A 19034-nucleotide genomic window follows, 5' to 3' on the forward strand; every position below is an offset into this window, starting at 1 on the left:
CTGACTGTAGCACTGTCATAGCTGCTGTAATTCAAACAATGAGATTGGGAAAGACAGGGGAATTGTGTAGCTCAGGCTGCCTTTGAACTCCTGATCCTCCTCCCTTCAACCTCCGCCCAAATGCTGGCATTACAGGCTTGCACCATCACAGACTCAGCTGGCACTGCTGGCTTAAATCTGTCAAACTGTAGTCAGACCTTGTTTCAAGAAGCCAAATATACATTACTTGGGAGGTAGAGGCTGAAGGAGCAGAAGGTCAGGGTCATCTCTGACCACAACCAAGTCAAAGCACAAAAGAAATCAAGAGTCAAGAAAAGCATAATACAAACAAAAAACTAAAGCCAACAACAACAACAACCACCCCCCAACCCCTTACCCCCAACCTTGAGCAAACAGAAACCCCTGCTGTCACGCCAACTCATTTTTTGCTGACAAACCCAGTTTAAGGTCCCCATGGGGGAGCTTTATACATCTTTTTAAAAAGTGTACTTGATTTTAAAAAATATTTATTTATTATTATATATACAGTGCTCTGTCTGCATGTACACGTACAGGCTAGTAGGGGGCATCAGATCATATTATAGATGGTTGTGAGCCACCATGTGGTTGCTGGGAATTGAACTCAGGACCTCTGGATAAACAGTCAGTGCTCTTAAGCTCTGAGCCATCTCGCACATGGCTATATTTCTTATCCTTGCCTGGAGTGTCCTCCTTTAAGGGTAACCTTAAAAGCTGCCCTCCAGAACCTTTTCCCTAAATCCTAAATTCTCCATTCACTACAGATGAAAGTCTTGCATTTCTTTTTCTCTTTTTCAGAATATTCCTCACTTTTTTACATGAACTTTGGCTTAAAAGGCACAAGGCAGCAGAGATCCTGTCCCCTAAGAGATTCACTAGCCTGGCACACAATCAGTCAATGCTATGTTAACAGGAAAACAAACAAACAAACAAACAAAGAAAGAAGGTGTAGTAGGTTTAAAAAAAAAAAAAAAACAGGTTTCCTCTGTGTAGCCTTGGTTGTCCTGGACTCACTTTGTAGACCAGGCTGGCTTTGAACTCACAGAGATCTGCCTGCCTCTGCCTTCCTGAGTGCTGGGATTACAGGTGTGTGCCACCATGTCTGACTTGTAGGTTTTGATCATAACATATTTTAAATGAGTTAGAGTTAAATGTACTTATTTTTTTATTATTTCTCTCTCTCTCTCTCTCTCTCTCTCTCTCTCTCTCTCTCTCTCTGTGTATGGATGCACGGCACAGAGTGGAAGTCTGAAGACAATTTGTGCGAGCTGCTTTCCCCTTTTCCATTACTTGGTTCTGGGGATCAAACCCATGTTGTGTAATGAGCCTTATCAGCAAGCACTTCTACATGCTAAGCCATCTCAGTGACCTTATATATGGTTTTAAGTAATTTTTGTGATAATTTTTTTATCTATCATCTATGTATGTTTGTATGTATATATGTATGTGTCTGCCTATTATCTATCTATCTATCCATCCATCCATCTATCCAACTATATACCTACTTATCTACTGTGGTGCTGAGTATTTAACCCAGGATATATATTAGACAAACTGTGTACCACTGACGTTAAGCAGAACAAACGTTAAGTACCTAGTGTACGCCTGAAGCAGTATATCAAAAGTTCCCCAATCCTAAAATGTTTAGTGTCGTTGGTGGCAATAACCTTGCCTTTCTCCTCATGAAAGTTGCCATTTAGTTAATAAACCATAGTTAGTGGCCATGACAATGCCTAGGAAGAGGTTATGTTAAGGCTGGAGCGGGAGCAGGGACACACAGATTGAACACCTGGAAATAGGGGAAAGTCACCACTCACATACAGAGAATATTTTTTCGAGACGGGGTCTCTCTGTGTAGCCTTGGCTGTCCTGGGCTCGCGTTGTAGTTCAGGCCGGCCTCGAACTCACAGCGATCCGCCTGCCTCTGCCTCCCAAGTGCTGGGATTAAAGGTGTGTGCCACCATGCCTGGCGAGAATATTTCTGGAAACTTGGCACAATATATGCAAAGGTCCTGCGGTGGGCAAGATACAGGCTCTTAGGACTTCAACCAGACACTTAGGAATTAAACTAGTCATATAAACCCCATTGGAATAGTTTGCTTAGATTCCTCCTGCAACCCTCTAGTGTCTTGTGAATGAAACCCCATCGGATCATGCAGGAATAAGCCGTGGCTGGGCAGCACCCCACTCTACAGCTCTCATTTTCTCAGATCGCTACTGTATACCCCGCCCTCAGGCGCGTCCCAACCCCAAACCCCGCCCAGGTAACTCATTCTGCCTTACAATTGGTTAGTTTGGTCAGATTCGAGTTCTGGTTGGCTGAAATAGCCGTCAGTTAGGGATGAAAGCATTGATAACCCGTCCCCAGCTTCGAGGGGGCGGGCTCGGGTGCGGTGCGGGCGCGGCCGGGGCTTCGGATTCAGGTAAAGTTCTAGCTTGCCGGGATACCCATGGGGGTCCTAGAGGGGAAACTGAGGACATAAGTGTCTGGGAGGGGCGGGTGCTTTTAGCCTCTTTCTATGAGCTCTGTGTTCTGCGACGGGGTGGCCACCGTGTCCTGTAATGGTTACCATTCGGATGCTGGGAGCCCCAGGTGGGTTAGAACCGACTGGGGAGGGGAACACTAGATTTGAGCAGATCGCTGCCAGATGGCCAGCCAGGACCCAACTGGGGGCGCTTGTGCGCACCGTAGTCTCCCAGAAGTCTATGGGACCCTTCCCCAGAGTTCGCTTGGGGATCTGGGATGGGCTTTCTGGATGGGCTTCTTGCAGGATGGTGGAGGGGGCGGCTGATACGGAAACGGTGTTGGAGGGAGGGACGGATGGCCCCCCGGACCTACAGACAATAGTAGCGGATGGAACCGCCCAGCAGCTTTTCCTGTAGGAAACTGCCCTGTCTTCTCGAAGCTGACCTGGTTGTGTATCTTTGGAGAGGTGGGGTGCGTGTGAGATGAACCGAGGATCTCTGTCCTACCGTCGTCTAACCCCCCCTCCCCTCGCCCCACATCATGAGTCTGGGAATCTGGTCCCAACATTAAGGGGGTGCCACTACCAAGACATATGAACCCTGAGTGCACACTGTGTGCTCTGTCCCCCATCCTTCAGGTTTCCTGATCATAGCTCTGTGTCCCAAAATAGTCCCAGGGGCGGGTGTGGGGGCGTGTGGCTTCAGCTCTGACGGCCTAATGAGGGGGTCTCAGGCAGGGGATCCGGATTTAGCTTTGACAGCCAGGCAGAGTGGGAGAGATGAGGGCAGCTACACGCCCCATTCCTAGAGGCATTGGTTTGTGGAGCCGTATAGGTGTGGGCTTACCTCGCCACGCTCTTTACTCCCTAATCAAGGACCCAAGGCAAGGACCGCCGGTCGCTTGCTGGGAGGGTGGATCGATAAATGGCCCACGTTCCCGACCATTTCTGGGGAGGGAAAGGTAATCTTTCCCAAAGTGCCTATAACCCAGATTCCTGAGAGGTGAGAGGTAGGAGGATTGAAAGTTGAAGGCCTGCCTTGGGCTACAGAGTGAGTTCAAGGCTTGCCTTGGGCTACAGAGTGAATTCAAGGCCTGCTTGGAAAAACGTAGAAAAGAGGTTTAGGGGTCAGTGAGGTGGACTGGCCAGTAAAGGTGCTTGATGCCATCTCTGACATCTTGTCTTGGATACCTGGAACCTACGTGATGGAAGGAGAGAACTGATTCCACAGAGTTGCCCTCCGACCTCCACTCTCGTCCAAAAGCATGCTTGCACTTACCTTCCTCCCATATAAAATAAATAAAATGTAATTTTTTAAAAAAAGGGCTAGTGATGTAGTTCAGCAGTAGAGAAACTCACCTAGCGTATGAGGCGCTAGGTTTCATCCTCAGCGTGGGAGGAAGGATTGGGGGCAGAGAGGGAATGAAAAAGAAAAAAAGAAAGAAAGAAAGAAAGAAAGAAAAGCATTCTTTAGGGCGCGGTGGTGCATGCCTGAAATCCCAGGAGTCCAGAAGCAGAGGCAGGTGAGTCTCTGTTAGTGTGAGGCCATCCTGACTTCTTACATAGCAAACTTCAGGCTAGCTAGCGAGGCAAAGTTAGACCCTGTCTTAAGTACATAAAAAACAAACAGGAGGGGAGAGACAGGACAAGCTCTGAGTTCAAGGCCAGCCTAGCCTAGCTACACAGGGAGACTTCATCTCAGACACAAAACAGGACAAAAAAGTTCAAAAAACCCCTGGCAAACACATGCGCGCGCGCGCGCGCGCACACACACACACACACACACACACACACACACACACACTACACACACACACAACCCCGAATTCCCCAAACAAACAAACAAAATGTAAAAATAAACAAAATGGATTGGTGAGATAGATGCCTGTTGCCAGTAAGTCTGAGTTCAGTCCTCGGTATTCACACCGTAGAGATAACTGACTCTCACTCTCAACTTTGCCCTCCAATCTTCACACGAGTGCTGAGGCATGCACATGCACACACATACACACGAAAAATAAGTGTAAAAACAAACAAGTAAAACAAAAAAAAAATATAGTCAAACACAGTGGCTAATATAGGGATCTGAGCAAGCCACATGGACACAACCCCTGCATGTGGCATATAGAGCTTAATTGCTCTTTTTTTTTTTTCTTTCTCTGAGACAGGGTTTCTCTATGTTATCTTAGCTGTCCCTGACTTGATTTGTAGACCAGGCTGGCGTGGATCTCACAGCAAGCCGCCTGCCTCTGCCTCCCGAGTGCTGGTCCACGCTGCCCACTCAGCTTAATTGCCCTGTACCGTCATTGCTTCTCCATCCGCACTGCTGGGTGTGGTCAGTGCTAATATGCAGACCAACGGTAGAAGTTTCAGGATGATTAGCACAAACCGCTTAGAAGTTGACCCACAGGTAAAAGGGGAACAAAAGGAGGCCGTGTCCGTGGCTCAGCTATTGAAGTGTTTGCTTAGCATGCATGAAACCTCGTGATCCGTCTCCAGTATTGCACAAACCAGGTGTGGGAAAGCCCTCCTGTCATGCCAGCACTCAGGAGGTGGAGATGGGAGAGTCGAGTTCACGGTCCCCCTCAATTACAGTTGGAGGCTAATCTAGACTTCCTGAGACCCTGTCTCAGAACAAAACTAGAGGGCTGGAAAGGTGGCTCAATGGTTGAGATGGAGTACTGCTCTTACAGTTTGATACCCAGCAGCTAATTGTGTAGCTCACACCTGTGTCTCCAGCTCCAGGGGAGCTCTAGCTTTTTGGCCACAGCATGGGGAAACACAGAGACAAAAGAAAATTCAAAAGCCTTAAAAGAAAAAAGAAAAAAAAATCCAGCCGGACGGTGGTGGCGCACGCCTTTAATCCCAGCACTCGGGAGGCAGAGACAGGCGGATCGCTGTGAGTTCGAGGCCAGCCTGGTCTACAAAGTGAGTCCAGGACAGCCAAGGCTACACAGAGAAACCCGGTCTCGAGAAACAAAAAACAAACAAACAAACAAAAAATCCAAATTAAAAACGAACAGCAGCCAGGCGAGGTGGCGCACACCTGTAGTCCCAGCATTTAGGGAGGCAGAGGAAGGTTGATTGTTGTGAGTTCGAGGCCAGCCTGGTCTACAAAATGAGTCCAGGACAGCCAAGGCTACACAGAGAAACCCTGTCTCAAAAAACCAAAAATGGAGAACAGAAACCAAAATCAACCAACCAACCAACCAATTTATTGTCATGTTTCAGCTTGGCCTTTGGGCCTGGCTGCTTCCAGCTGTTCTGGGGCTTAGAAACGACTTGCAGCCGCTTTCTCTGTCCCATAGCTTTGGATTTGGATATGACCAGGTTGATGGAGAAGGGGGCAGATTGACTCCAGCTGTGTGAAAGGCAGTTCTAGACCCCTGAGCCCTGGTCTAGGCTTTTTCCAAAGTCCAGTTCGTCCCTGACAATTTCCTGAAAACAAGCTGTGAGAGGGACTGGCTGTTCTCCAAGGTGACCCGCTGCCCTGCTGGCCTGCCCCCTTGCAGCTGGTGTGAGGAACAGGAAACAGCTGCTTGGGGTGGGGAGGGAGACTTCAGAGCCTCAGGTTGGATGGGAGGGGGAGGGAAGTGGCAGGGGGGGGGGGAGTAGGATGGGAGGGGGGCGGGGTTAGAGAGCAGAAGGGGATCCTCCTAGCGGTGGAGTGATATGTTAGGCAGGCTGTGGGTGCTGAACAGCTCCTAAAGTCTGGCACTCAGATGGCCACCCAGAATTCGAGAAGCAGGGAAGAGTGGCTGGGTTTTTTAGTTGGTTGGAGTGGAAAGCTACACAGGCTACACAGGCTTGACTGGGCCCTACAAGCAGTGGCTTCTCAGAAGGTGGGCAGAGCCAAATCTGAAAGCGATTTCACATAGGCAATGGACTTAGTTGCTTTGTAAAATTTCCTGAGAGCTAATTAGGAAAGAGTATACAGTAGGCAGTAAATCTGAGCCCCTTTCTGCTCCTTGAAAGCTTTTCATGTGGGTTCTCCAAAGTCCCACCCTATTACTCCCTTCTTGTCCGTGTGTGTGTGTGTGTGTGTGTGTGTGTGTGTGTGTGTGTGTGTATGTGTATTCTGGGGACTAAGGAGAGAGCCCAGGTCCTTGTGCTAGGCCACTGCAGTGCCTTGAAGCCACACCCCTGTCCCTATCCTCCATTGCTTTTGTCTTTTGAGATGAGGTTTCTCTAGGTACCTCTGGTTGTCCTAGAATTCAGATATCCTCCTGCTTGCTTCTCAGTGCTGCGACTAAAGTTCTGGATTTAATAGTTTATCTTAACTATCCCATTACATGTGATTAGATTATTATTATTATTATTTTTTCCTGAGACAGGGTTTCTCTGTGTAGTCTTGGCTGTCCTGGACTCACTTTGTTAGACCAGGCTGGTCTGGAACTTACAAAGATCCTCCTGCCCCTGCCTCCTAGGTGCTGAGATTGAAAGTGTGCGCCACGACACCTGGCTAGATCCCTTCTTTTCATTCTACCTGCTCTTCCTCTTTCTGAAATTATGTCACTGTACAGCTTAGGCTGGTCTCAGCCTTGCTTGTGGCCCAGACTGCTCTCACCCACTGTCTTATCTTAGCTTTGTGAGTGGGAGGATTACAGTGTGCACTACCATTCTGAATTTTTCTTTCTTTTATTCCTCCCTTCCTTAAAAAATTATTTTATGCATATAAGTGTTTTTACTGCATTTATGTATGTACTCCATCTGTGTGCCTGGTGTCTGAGGAGGCTAGAAGAGGGCGTGGCTCCATTGGAACTGGAGTTATAGGAAGCTGGGAGCTGTGAAGCAAACTTGGGTCCTCTGGAAAAGTGTAACAAACACTCAACTCTCCAGCTCCTTCCTTCCTTTAAAATCTTTTTATGTGTATGCATCTGAGTACACGTATGTGAACCATGAGCATACAAGTGTTCTCAGAGCCCAGAAGACTGTTGGATCCCCTGGAACTGAAATTACAAGTGGTTGTGGACTGTGTGGGTGCTGGGAACTGAACCTGGGACCTTTGAGAGAATAGCAAGTGCATCCGGGCGTGGAGGCATACACCTTTAATCCCAGCACTCAGGAGGCAGAGCAGGGGGGTTGATGTGAGTTCGAGGCCAGCCTGGGCTACAAAGCGAGTCCAGGACTGCCAAGGCTAACACGCAGAAACCCTGTCTCAACAAAACAAAACAAAACAAAACCAAAACAAAACAAAACAACCCCCCCCCCCCAAAAGCAAGTGCTCTGAACTGCTGAGACACTTTTCTGAGATAGGGTCATATGTATTCCGGGGTGGCCTCAAACTCTGCATAGCCAAGAATGACCTTGAACCCCTGAGCCTCCTGCTTCTACCTTCTGAGTGCTGGAGCGATAGGCATGTGCCACTAGTCAGTAACCCAGAGCACCACACAGGATAGACAAGCATTCTGCCAAGTGAACTACATCTCCAGCCTTGGATTCATTCTGTCATTTGCTTTTTTGGTGCTGCCCCAGGTCAAATTCATGTCCTTGTGTATGCTAGGCAAGTGCCATACCAATGAGCCAAACCCTCAGTTCTGGACCCTCACTTCCTTACCGCCCATCATGTCACCTGAAGAGTAGCAATACTCCCTGAACTGCTCAGGGATAATCACAGCTTTGCCTTCTTTGGTGCTTCTGTTCTCATTATAAAGCCTCACAAGCCAGGGACAGAGCTCTGTAGCCCTGTGCTCGAGACATTGCAGAGAGACAGGTTGTATCACTGAGCTATCTAGACTTATTCTTTCTACCCACGGTTCCTAGAAGGGGGCAAGTAGCTTTGGTCAAAATCCCAATATGAAATTAAATCTTAGCATTTCTCTAAGAAAAACGCAAGAAATTTGTGTGTTACTGGGGGTTGAACCTAGACCTGGAGAATGATAGGTCAGCATTAAGCCAAAGAACTATATCCTCAGCTCTGTTTTCACTTTTGAAACAGGATCTGTCTAAGTTGCCTAGGCTACTCTTGTTCCTGTTTTTTAAAAAAAATTAATTAATTAATTAATTATTTTTAATTTTTTTGGTTTTTCGAGACAGGGTTTCTCTGTGTAGCCTTGGCCATCCTGGACTCACTTTGTAGACCAGGCTGGCCTCGAACTCACAGTGATCTGCCTGCCTCTGCCTCCCGAGTTACTGGGATTAAAGGCGTGCGCCACCACGCCCGGCTTTTTTTTTTTTTTTTTAAAGACAGGCTCTCACTATATAGCTCTGGATGTGCTGGAACTCACTATTTAGACCAGGCTGGCCTCAAACTCACAGAGATCCACTTTCCAAGTGGTGGGATTAAAGGCGTGCTCCACCATGCTGGGTACCAGGATAGCCAGAGCTAAGAGCTACCCAGAGAAACTATGTCTCAAGAAAAGAAAAAGAAAGAAAGAAGGAAAAAAAAAAAAAGCATGCACCACTACATCGACTCTTAATTGTGATCTAGTGTCAGCTTCCTAAATCGAGAGTACTGCTTTCCTTCTTCATTTAGTTTTTAGATTTATTATTTATTTCTCCTCCTCCTCCTTCTCCTCTTCCTCCTTCTCTCCTCCTCCTCCTCCTTCTACAGGGTTTCTCTGTGTAGCCTTGGCTGTCCTGGACTCGTTTTGTAGACCAGGCTGGCCTCGAACTCACAGCAATCCACCTGTCTCTGCCTCCCGAGTGCTGGGATTAAAGGCGTCTGCCACCCGCCATGTATGCCTGCATGCCAGAAGAACACCAGATCTCATTATAGATTATTGTGAGCCACCTTGTGGTTGCTGGGAATTGAACTCAGGACCTTTGGAAGAACAGACAGTGCTCCTAACCTCTGAGCTATCTCTCCAGCCCCCTACTCCTGCTTTCTTATTTTTCTCTGATGTCTTTCTTGCTTTCTCCTCCCCAGGTTTGTAACTTGGGTGTTCATACCTTGTTCACTTCAAAATTCAGCTAAACGTAGTGGCACACACTTGTTATCCTAGAACTTGGGTGGCTGAGGCAGGATGATTTTGAGGCCAGTCTTAGCCTCAAGCAAGAGCTTGTCTTAAAGCAAATATGGTAGAACACTTAGGTAGCATTCACAAAGTCTTGGGTTCCATCTGTGGCATAGCAGTTCCAAGGGTCCTCAGGGAGGAGGAGAGTCTGGGGGGGGGGGGTCAAGTGGAAAAAATGCTCTCGGGTCTGTTTGCTCAAAGTTTCAATGGCGGTGTAGCTAACGTCAGGTTCAAACCAAGGGACAGAACTGGATTTGTACCCTTATTTTTCTAGGGGACATATTCCAGGCTTTCTGGTGGCTACTACTGGAAACATGGCTAAGTTCGTCCTGAATCAGAACCTTCCTGGTGAGTGTGTACAAAATGAGGTAGATGTGTTTACACGGATCCACATTGGGTGCTTGGGTGTATATATAGACACAGCACAGCAGTGGTCACATTGGCTTTGTTTAAAACTCTTTCATGATCCCCCCTGCAATAAATAACGCCCCAGCTCCCCACGGCTGCCTAAAAGACGCCCCCACCAGGGTACTCTCTGCCCATCCCTTAGCTCTCCTCCCCCTCCCACCTTCTTTCATCATTTTGGAGACACCTGACTAACATCTGTCTGTTACTCTTCAGACCTTCCAGTGTCTTTCTTTCTTTCTTTCTTTTTCTTGGAACCTTCTGCCCCTGCAGCTGCTTCCACATTATTAAGAAGGGCTCACGTTTTAGCGTTCCCGAAACAGGAAATCTTTCCTGATATGAGATCCCCGTGTATTTTTGCCTTCGAAGTCATTTGAAATGATTGTGTCTATTTGTGGCTTTCTTAGTATAGTGTCCCAAGTTTATGTGTTTGTCACATAGTGGGCGCTCAATAAACATGATTGCATGTCCATTTGTGTGCAGATAGTCCTGAAAACTTTAGGTGTGGTCGTTGATCCCTGGCAGCGGTACAGATGCATCACGGGCAAGGGGGCGGGGGACACTCTCTTCGCAACTTTTTGGTTTGACCCTCTTCCTTCTCAACGCCCTTGTTATCCCACAGACCTGGGCGGCCCTCACCTGTACCCAGGCCCCACCGGGAGTGCCCGGAGCCCTAGTTCTCCTTACTCGGTAGAGACACCTTATGGCTTCCACCTGGACCTGGACTTCCTCAAGTACGTGGAAGAACTGGAGCGTGGCCCTGCCTCTCGCCGAGCCCCAATACCCCCGCCCACGCGCCGCCCACGCGCGTCCCGAACGGGCCTCGCAGGTGCGCGAAGCCCAGGCGCCTGGACCTCCAGTGAATCTCTGGCCAGTGATGATGGCGGAGTCTCGGGCGCTCTCTCTCCCGGGGCGTCCCCGGGGCTCCTGCTACCTCCACTGTCGCCGCGCTCCTTCTCGCGTAACCCGCGCGTCGAGCATATGCTCCTGGAGACCAGCAGACGACTGGAGCAGGCGCAGGCCCGCGAGCGCGCGCTCAGCCCGGCCCGTGTGGTCACGCAGAGTCCGCGCGGCTCTGGCCGCAGCAGCCCCGCCCCGAATCCTGCCCTTGCTTCACCCGGCCCTGCTCAGCTGCAGCTGGTGAGGGAGCAGATGGCCGCGGCGCTGCGGCGTCTGCGTGAGCTCGAGGACCAGGCGCGGGCGCTGCCCGAGCTGCAGGAGCAGGTGCGCACGCTGCGTGCAGAGAAGGCGCGGCTACTGGCCGGGCGCGTGCAGCCGGAGCAAGAAGTAGAAACCGAGGCGCGCCCAGACAAACTCGCCCAACTTCGGCGTCTCACCGAGCGTCTGGCCACCTCAGATCGCGGAGTCCGCTCTAGGGCCAGCCTCCGGGCTGACGATCCCGACGGGTTGGCTGCTAGGCGCAGCGAAGGAGCGCTGCAGGTCCTCGACCCGGCGTCTAGGACACCCGATGGGGAACCCCAGACTCGGGAGGCGAGCGCCGAAGTCGTGCCCGAGACCCGAGAGGCAGATGCCCAGGCAGTACCCAAGACAGGGGAGGCTGGGGTGGAGGTGGTCCCTGAGACTGTTGAGGTGGACACGTGGGTGACCGAGGCGCTGTTGGGGCTGCCCGAGGCTGCGGAGCGTGAGCTGGAGCTGCTCCGCACCAGCTTGGAGCATCAGCGAGGGGTGAGCGAACTCTTGAGGGGCCGATTGAGGGAGCTAGAGGAAGCCTATGAGGCTGCAGTGACCAGACCCGAGTCTCGTGAGGTAGCCATTCAGACCACATTGGGTTGCACTGAGAAGACCACGCAGACCGAGCTCCCAGTGGAGAACCAGTCCACACCTATGGCTGGAGACGAGGTGGCTCCTGCTGGTGAGTCTACACTTCTCCTTGAAACTTGTCCTGCTAGATCGCTGAAGTCGAACTCAGTGCCCTCATGTGATTCCCTGCCAGGCATCCTCAAATCCATCATGAAGAAGAAAGATGGTACTCCAGGTGCCCAATCCAGTCAGGGACCAAAGAGCCTGCAGTTTGTTGGGGTCCTCAACGGAGAGTGAGCGCTTTCTCCCCTTGCCCACCATAGCAACCATGGGGGGAGTGAGGGGTGGGAGGGACACAGACTATTAATTCTAGCTCAATCCCTTTGTTCATGGCTTTGCCAGTCCTCAATTTCATCATCTTCAAAATGCCACCCTCACCTCACAGTCCTCTTGAATGAGCCCACAGGGGAGGCTTAGCAGATACCTCCCATCCTGTTTACAGGTATGAGAGCTCCTCCAGCGAGGATGCCAGCGGCAGTGACAACGAAGATGGTGTTGCTGAACTCCCCAGGAGTAGCTCTTCCGGGTCAGAGGACAGCAGTGGGGGATCTGACGCAGGAACTCCTGGGACTACCAATGATCAAGTCGCCAGGGACTCCGAGCATGAGGCACGGTCAGAACCGAAGGCAGGGACAGAAGGGAGGTGAGCATTTCCCAAAGGTCTGAGTGAATAGAATACTCTATTTCCTCCTGGTTGTCGTTACCCAAGACCCTGAGTTTAGATTGGGCTCTCTGGCAGGTGTGAACTGAACCCGCGTTTGAGGGAGGCATGCATTGCTCTGAATAGGCAGCTGATCCGGCCCCGTGGAGTCACCAGAGATGGCGTGAGTTGTGGGCACTATTCACAGACATCCCCTTAGGGAAGAGTGCAGCGTTTCCTAGAGCAGGAGTACCAAGTTTGGTCCCCTCTTACAGAGACTTTTGATCTTAACCTCTTCCTAAGATACCTGCCCCTAGGACAGCTCTGACCTTTTCTTGGGACTGCCCACCCACCTACACCCCCAAGTAAAGATCAGAGCCGCAGACCCACTCCATGACACTTCAAGAACAAGTGGTACTCACTGCTACATTCACTCTTACTCCTATTTGCCCATCATGTAGTCTTATTTTCTTTTTTTTTTTAAAAATTATTTAATTGGAACTGGAGTTACAGACAGGTGTGAGCTGCCATATGGGTGCTGGGAATTGAACCTGGGTCCTTTGGAAGAGCAGACAATGCTCTTAACCACTGAGCCACATCTCCAGCCCCCTTATTTTCTTGTTAAATGCACCTCACTATTTCTTCTTGTAGAGGGTAGTCTCGGCTTTACAGGATCACCAAAGTTACCCACACCCCCCCACCCGTATTTTATCAGCATTGATGCCTTCTTTGCCCCTGTCCTGCCAGAGTGCAGCCCGCCTTGTGGCCCAGGAGTGGTTTCGAGTGTCCAGCCAAAAGCGCTCTCAGGCTGAGCCTGTGGCTGGGGTGCTTCGAGGAGTGAAGAGCCTGGGGCCTGAGCTGCTGGCTCATGTGGTGAACCTGTCTGATGGCAATGGAAACACAGCCCTGCATTACAGTGTGTCTCATGGGAATCTGGCCATTTCCAGCCTGCTACTGGATACAGGTTAGACTATCAGGGGTTGTGGAGAAGAGGGCCAGGGTAGGTGGAAGCTAGGGTTGTTGAGCGGCGCAGGAAAATGCCGAGTGGCAGAGGGTCCCGTTGGGCTTCTCTCAGGTTATTTTTGGTGAGTGGATCATTGTTTACTTGGCCAGAAGTCAACACTGGGTGTTCTCCTCAGTGACTCCCTACTTTTCTTAAGATTTATCTATTTATATACAGTGTTCTGCCTGCATGTACACCTGCACACCAGAAGAGGGCACTGTATCTCATTATAGATGGTTGTGAGCCACTATGTGGTTGCTGGGAATTGAACTCAGGACCTCTGGAAGAGCAGACAGTGCTCTTAACCTCTGAGCCATCTCTCCAGCCCCCTACTTTGTTTTTTGAAACAGAACTTCCCATAGAACTTGGAGCTGATTGGCCAGCCAATCCCACCTGTCTTTATCTCCCCAGCCTTGGGGTTACAGACACGTGTCATGGTGCTTAGCCTTTTTGTGAATGCTGGGGATCTAGGTCTGGTCCTTAAGCTGGCACTGTTGGATGTGCTAACCCCCCTGAGCACCCAGACACAAAACCTTGCTATGTAGTATGTAGCCCTTGTCTGGTCTCAAATTTGATCTTGCTGCCTCTGCCTTCCAAACACTGAAATTACAGGGGTGCAAAGGCCTTTTGTCCTATTATCTTCCAGAGTCCTAAATTAGCCCCCCTACCCCTCACAGCTAACACCCAGCTTTGATTAGAGACCTCAATTTCGCACCTCCCTCCATTGGTATACCACATTCTTCAGTCTCCAGGCCTCACACTACCCCCACCAGAGACCTTTCTCTGTATAGCACTGGCTGTCCTGGACTTGTTCTGTAGACCAGGCTGGCCTGGAACTCACAGAGACTGGCCTGCCTCCCCGAGGGCTGCGATTAAAAGTGTCGACCATTGTGATCATCACACCTCCTCCCCGCTTACCCTGAGACAGGGTCCACACAGTTCTGGCTGGCCTGGAGCTCACAAAAGACGCCCCTATCTCTGCTGGTTTTAAAGGCGTGTGTCTATGCCCGTTTCCTGACTTCTTGGGCTCCACTGTCTACTCTCTGGGGTGGTTACTCACTGGTTAAGTTTGTGACTACCATCAAGCTGGAGCACTGTTCACCTGCCTCCTGCTTGCTCAACCCTGCCTCGTCTTACCCTCCCACTGACACAAATACACTCACCTGGATAGAGTCCTAGAGTGGCCGCTCGTAAGTGTTTTGCCTATGCAACAGTGGTAGAAGGGATAGAGAGGCATAGACCAATGACTATCCCATTAACTTAAAAAAAAAGTTACCCTCTGAGCCATCTCTCCAGCCCCCGACAACTAACTTTATTACTGTTTGTTGGGCCCTTCAACTCTCTAGTTGCTTGTCTCATTTCACCTTTACATCAGCATGACCCAGTAGGTCCCCTCTCCCCTGCTTCATTGTGTAGCTCTGGCTGCTCTGTACAATGCTGACCTCTGCCTGCTCTTAAGGTCTACGGTGTGCGCCACCACCTGGCCAAGTAAAAAAAAATTTTTTTTCTTTTCAATTAAAAAAACAAAACAAAACAATCCAAAAAAATCCAAACCCTCTTTTGGGTGTTTGTTTTCCTGAGTAGGACTGGAACTATGCATCTCGATGTGGTGTACCTCTGGGGCTATGGGTGGTGCACTGCAGGGCCTCACTGCCAGTCTAGTTGATAGATGGGGAACACTCAGGTCTCCCTGATCTCTATTTACAAATCTTTTTCTTTCTTTTTCAAGGCAGGGTTTCTTTGTGTAGCTTTGAACTTACAGCAATCTGCCTGCTCCTCTGCCTCCCAAGTGCTGGGATTAAAGACATGAGCCACCACCACCTGGCCACTATTTACAGATCTTACACTCACAATTTGCTAGTGCACGGATGCAATTGGCTTAGGGAGTAGGGGTGTAATTTAGCTGGTAGAGTTCTTGCCCAGCAGTCTCAGTGCTGGGTAGGTGGAATCAGCACTACAAATTCATTGCCTGTCCTTTGTGGTCAGCCCAGGACACAAGAGATCTGTCTCAAAAAATGAAGAATTTGGTTAACAGATACGCACCCACCATCTGTGATACAGTAGACTCAATACTGTCCTTGAACAAATCAGCATTCAAGGCTTACATGAAGTGACTGACTTTTTCTTCTTCTCAGGGGTCTGTGATGTCAATCACCAGAATAGAGCCGGCTATTCTGCACTCATGTTGGCTGCACTCACTTCTGTAGGGCAGGAGGAGGAAGATATGGCTGTTGTCCGGAGACTTTTCAGCATGGGTGATGTTAATGCCAAGGCTAGCCAGGTGCATAGACACTCTCAGTCCTGGTGGGTGGGTAAGGTGGTGTTACTTTCTACTTTGAAAACCTCAGAGTCCCTTTCCTTTTCCAGACGGGACAGACAGCTCTCATGCTGGCTATCAGCCATGGCCACCAGGATATGGTGGCTGCCTTGCTGGAATGTGGAGCTGATGTTAATATACAGGATGCTGATGGGGCTACAGCACTCATGTGTGCCAGCGAGTACGGACGCCTTGATACAGTTCAGTTGCTGTTGGCCCAGCCAGGCTGCGACCTAACCATCTTAGACAATGTGAGGCACTAAGCAAGGGTTCAGAGCAGTGGTGGTGTGAGCCTCTGTAGCCCAGGGACCTAATGTCCTATCATTTCTAGGAGGGCACAAGCGCCCTGGCCATTGCACTGGAGGCTGAACAGGATGAGGTGGCTGCATTGCTCCATGCCCACCTGACATCAAACCACCATGGATCCCAGGTAAAGTGTGGTCCCCAGTAACAAATGCAGAACCTATCTGGAATTCTTCTGTTAAGCTATTTGATGCTTAACTAAACCCTAAGGTAAAAAATACCTTCAGGTGAGGAGACCAAGGCCTTAAGAAAACCAACCAGGATCAGACACATGAAAGGTACACCCTAGCTACCTGGTTTGGGAATGTTTTCCTGTTCAGAGGAAAAGGAGCCATTTGCTTTAGAGAGAAGAGGTGTAACTATTATATTCCAGAGCTCCAAGTCTGGAGGCTTGGTCAAAGTTTGCCCCAGCAGGTTAAGTGTGGGAGAAGACACATAGTATGTAGGGTAGGACACTGGTATTTTATGACTAGCTCATCTAACTGGGCCTACTCATCCCACACTTACCCTGATGTAGAGGTAGGAATGCTTCCTACTTCCATGTCCCCAAGGGTCCCTGCCCCCCCAGTGGCTGAAACTCAGCAGCTTCTGTCTACTGGACCCTTTTGTTTTAGGGCCAGTCACCTCCAAGGTCTCCCACAGCCACATCCAGGGAAGAGATGCAGTGACAACAAGGGGACTCAACCTCTGTGAGCTGCTGTGTACATCTGGACTACACGAGAATCTTCCCTCTCCTGTCTGAGCTTCCAAATCACAGCAGGGCACCTTGTGCAGATATCCCCCCCGCACCGGCCCCGGCTTCAGTTAGGTGCCAAAGGAAGAGCCTGAGCAATGTTATAGCCCTCAGCCTACTCAGTTCACAAAACATCCCAATAAAGCCATTTCTACTTTGTACTTTTTGTGGGGGTCAGCAGCAGGGACACAAACTTCCATGTTAAGACATACCTATGAATGGCTTTCAGAGCACAAAGAGTGAGTGATCACACCCAGCTAGAACTTTATTTATAAAGCAAAGACACTGCTCGGATCCAGGATTCCAAGTTCAAGGCCAGCCTAGGCTACAAGAGAAATGAAAACAAAACAAACAAACAAACAAAAAACACCCTACCACCATCTAACCAGACAACCTAGACAAGAGTTAAAATACAAATGCTTTATTTAACAGTTGCAGGTCATTCCATGGGTTAAGTGGTGGATATCTAGGACCCTGTAAACAGAGGCAAACATTAGAGCCTTTCTTTCCCCACCTCCCAGCAAGTGAGGGGCCCTCCCAAGGGCTGCCATTGTACCCACCAGCAGCAGGGTCAGCGCAACCTCCGAGCCTCTCTTTCTGACTCCAACAGGGTGAGCACATCACCCTCTCGAACGGGGCCTTTGACGTTTCGGATGATAGAGCGGCTGGTGTCATCCATGAATTCCACACGCACCTGCAGGCCCATAACAAGAATTAGGCACTGTTCCTTATAGTGGGTAATAAAGGTAACATGGATCAGAGAACATACAGAGATAAAGCTTGGGACAGGCACTTGCGAGATGGCTCAGCAGACATGAGCGTTCCTCAGCACCCACATAGGGGCTAACCACCTGTTAATTCTAGTTCCAGGGCATCTGACCCCCTCTTCTGACCTTTGGACATGGTACAGAGTGGTGTACACATATAAAGTGGAAACACCCCTACCCCAGGAACCTGTAACAGCGAAAGGTTTTACACCAGAGCCCAAGAAAACCTGCTACACATATACATTGCTGGAAGGTCTTGTTGAGGTCTGGGAGAACCCAGCTAAAAGAACACAAAAGGGGCGTGTCTTAAAAAAAAAAAAAAACAAAACAAAACAAAAAACCTCACACCCCAGGTTAGCTGCTATGCTGAGATCAAAGTCATTAAGTCACCCACAAGATTGGCTCTCACTCTGTGGGCCCTAAATTCCCTTGATCCTTCTGGAATTCCAACACCATCCCACTCTCTGTGCCTCCAATTTAAGACTATTCCAGGCAGGCCCAGAACTAGAGACCCCCCAACCTTATTGTCCTCAGTAGCTTTGATGGAAGACCTGGGTAGAGACATCAGTGGGGTTGGGTCAAGGCCTCTTAGCCCAGGCTGCCCTAGTCTCATGGAGTAGTGAGATGTAAGGCACGCCTCACCATTCTTGGTTTATGTGGGGCAGAGGACCTGCATGGCAGGCAAGCACTTTACCAAACATGTCCCAGCCTTTTTTTTTTTTTACCCCAGGACCAAATCTCACACATTCTGTAGTCTAAGCCTGCCTGGAACTCCCACACTTTACCAAACATGTCCCAGCCTTTCTTTTTTTTTACCCCAGGACCAAATCTCACACATTCTGTAGTCTAAGCCTGCCTGGAACTCCCAGTGATCGTCCTTAGATGCTTGGAATTATTAGCTTGGGTTACCATTCGAGTGTTTTAATGTGAACGCAGTACTGTGTCTTTGGGGATTTTTGTATGGTAAGCAAGTCTGACAGGTCCAATCAACTCCACCTTTTAAAAAAGTTTTTAAAGTCTCACTAAGGTATCTATCTTTGTTACAAAGTCATATCGTCACTGAGCCTAGAAGAACTAAAGGCCACCAAATCCAGCTGTAAACCTGTATATAGGAGGGTTCCGATTTAAAGGCCACCAAATCCAGCTATAAATCTGGTATATAGGAGGGTTCCGAACTGAAGGCCACCGAATCCAGCTATAAATCTGGTATATAGGAGGGTTCCGAACTGAAGGCCACCGAATCCAGCTATAAACCTGTATGTAGGAGGGTTCCGACCCCAGGAAGTCATAGGACTGTCCCCAGCCGCTTACCTGCGTGCACTGTCCCTGCGAACCGGTCCTGCCCAGCACTTTGGTTACCTACAGGAAAGAAGGGGCAATTAGACCCGACAGGCCTAGCTTTCTTCTTTCTCCCTTTACCCAGGTTTCAATAAACCCGCAGTCATCTCACCCTAGCCAGCTTTATGGGCTGCACGCGGCTCGTGTCCATGATGGCGGCGATCTGGCGGAGAGGGGTCACGTGAGCAGGGGACTCGCTTTATAGCATACGCCGACCACGCCCCATTCCCGCTCTCGCGAGACTTTATGCACTACCCAGCAATCTTCG

At 49.7% G+C, this 19034-nt stretch overlaps 2 protein-coding genes across 3 annotated transcripts; one reads left to right on the plus strand and one right to left on the minus strand.

Moving 5' to 3' along the window:
• The first annotated feature begins 2382 nt into the window (after positions 1-2382).
• Kank3 (KN motif and ankyrin repeat domains 3) lies at positions 2383-16100 on the plus strand. 2 transcript variants are annotated; one of them, XM_051172999.1, is made up of 10 exons: positions 2383-2441; positions 9714-9787; positions 10467-11717; positions 11799-11898; positions 12108-12308; positions 12405-12489; positions 13053-13269; positions 15444-15589; positions 15676-15876; positions 15957-16100. In XM_051172999.1, exons 2-10 carry the CDS (start codon positions 9754-9756, stop codon positions 16074-16076), a joined length of 2355 nt encoding a protein of 784 aa, XP_051028956.1. In that variant the 5' UTR covers positions 2383-2441; positions 9714-9753; the 3' UTR covers positions 16077-16100. The 2 variants fall into 2 exon arrangements, with proteins under 2 accessions (XP_051028956.1, XP_051028957.1); XM_051173000.1 differs by lacking the exon at positions 2383-2441 and adding an exon at positions 2507-2932.
• Positions 16101-17068: 968 nt separating this feature from the next.
• On the minus strand, positions 17069-18948 carry Rps28 (ribosomal protein S28). The gene is made up of 4 exons (XM_051173005.1): positions 18879-18948; positions 18740-18787; positions 17222-17355; positions 17069-17135 (listed from the first exon to the last, which is right to left on the minus strand). The coding sequence occupies exons 1-3, from the start codon at positions 18915-18917 to the stop codon at positions 17233-17235; spliced, it is 210 nt and encodes a 69-aa protein (XP_051028962.1). The 5' UTR covers positions 18918-18948; the 3' UTR covers positions 17069-17135; positions 17222-17232.
• Between the last annotated feature and the right edge of the window lie 86 nt (positions 18949-19034).

This window comes from Acomys russatus, chromosome 31 (genome assembly GCF_903995435.1).
Source record: "Acomys russatus chromosome 31, mAcoRus1.1, whole genome shotgun sequence".
In the NCBI taxonomy this organism is placed as follows: domain Eukaryota; kingdom Metazoa; phylum Chordata; class Mammalia; order Rodentia; family Muridae; genus Acomys; species Acomys russatus.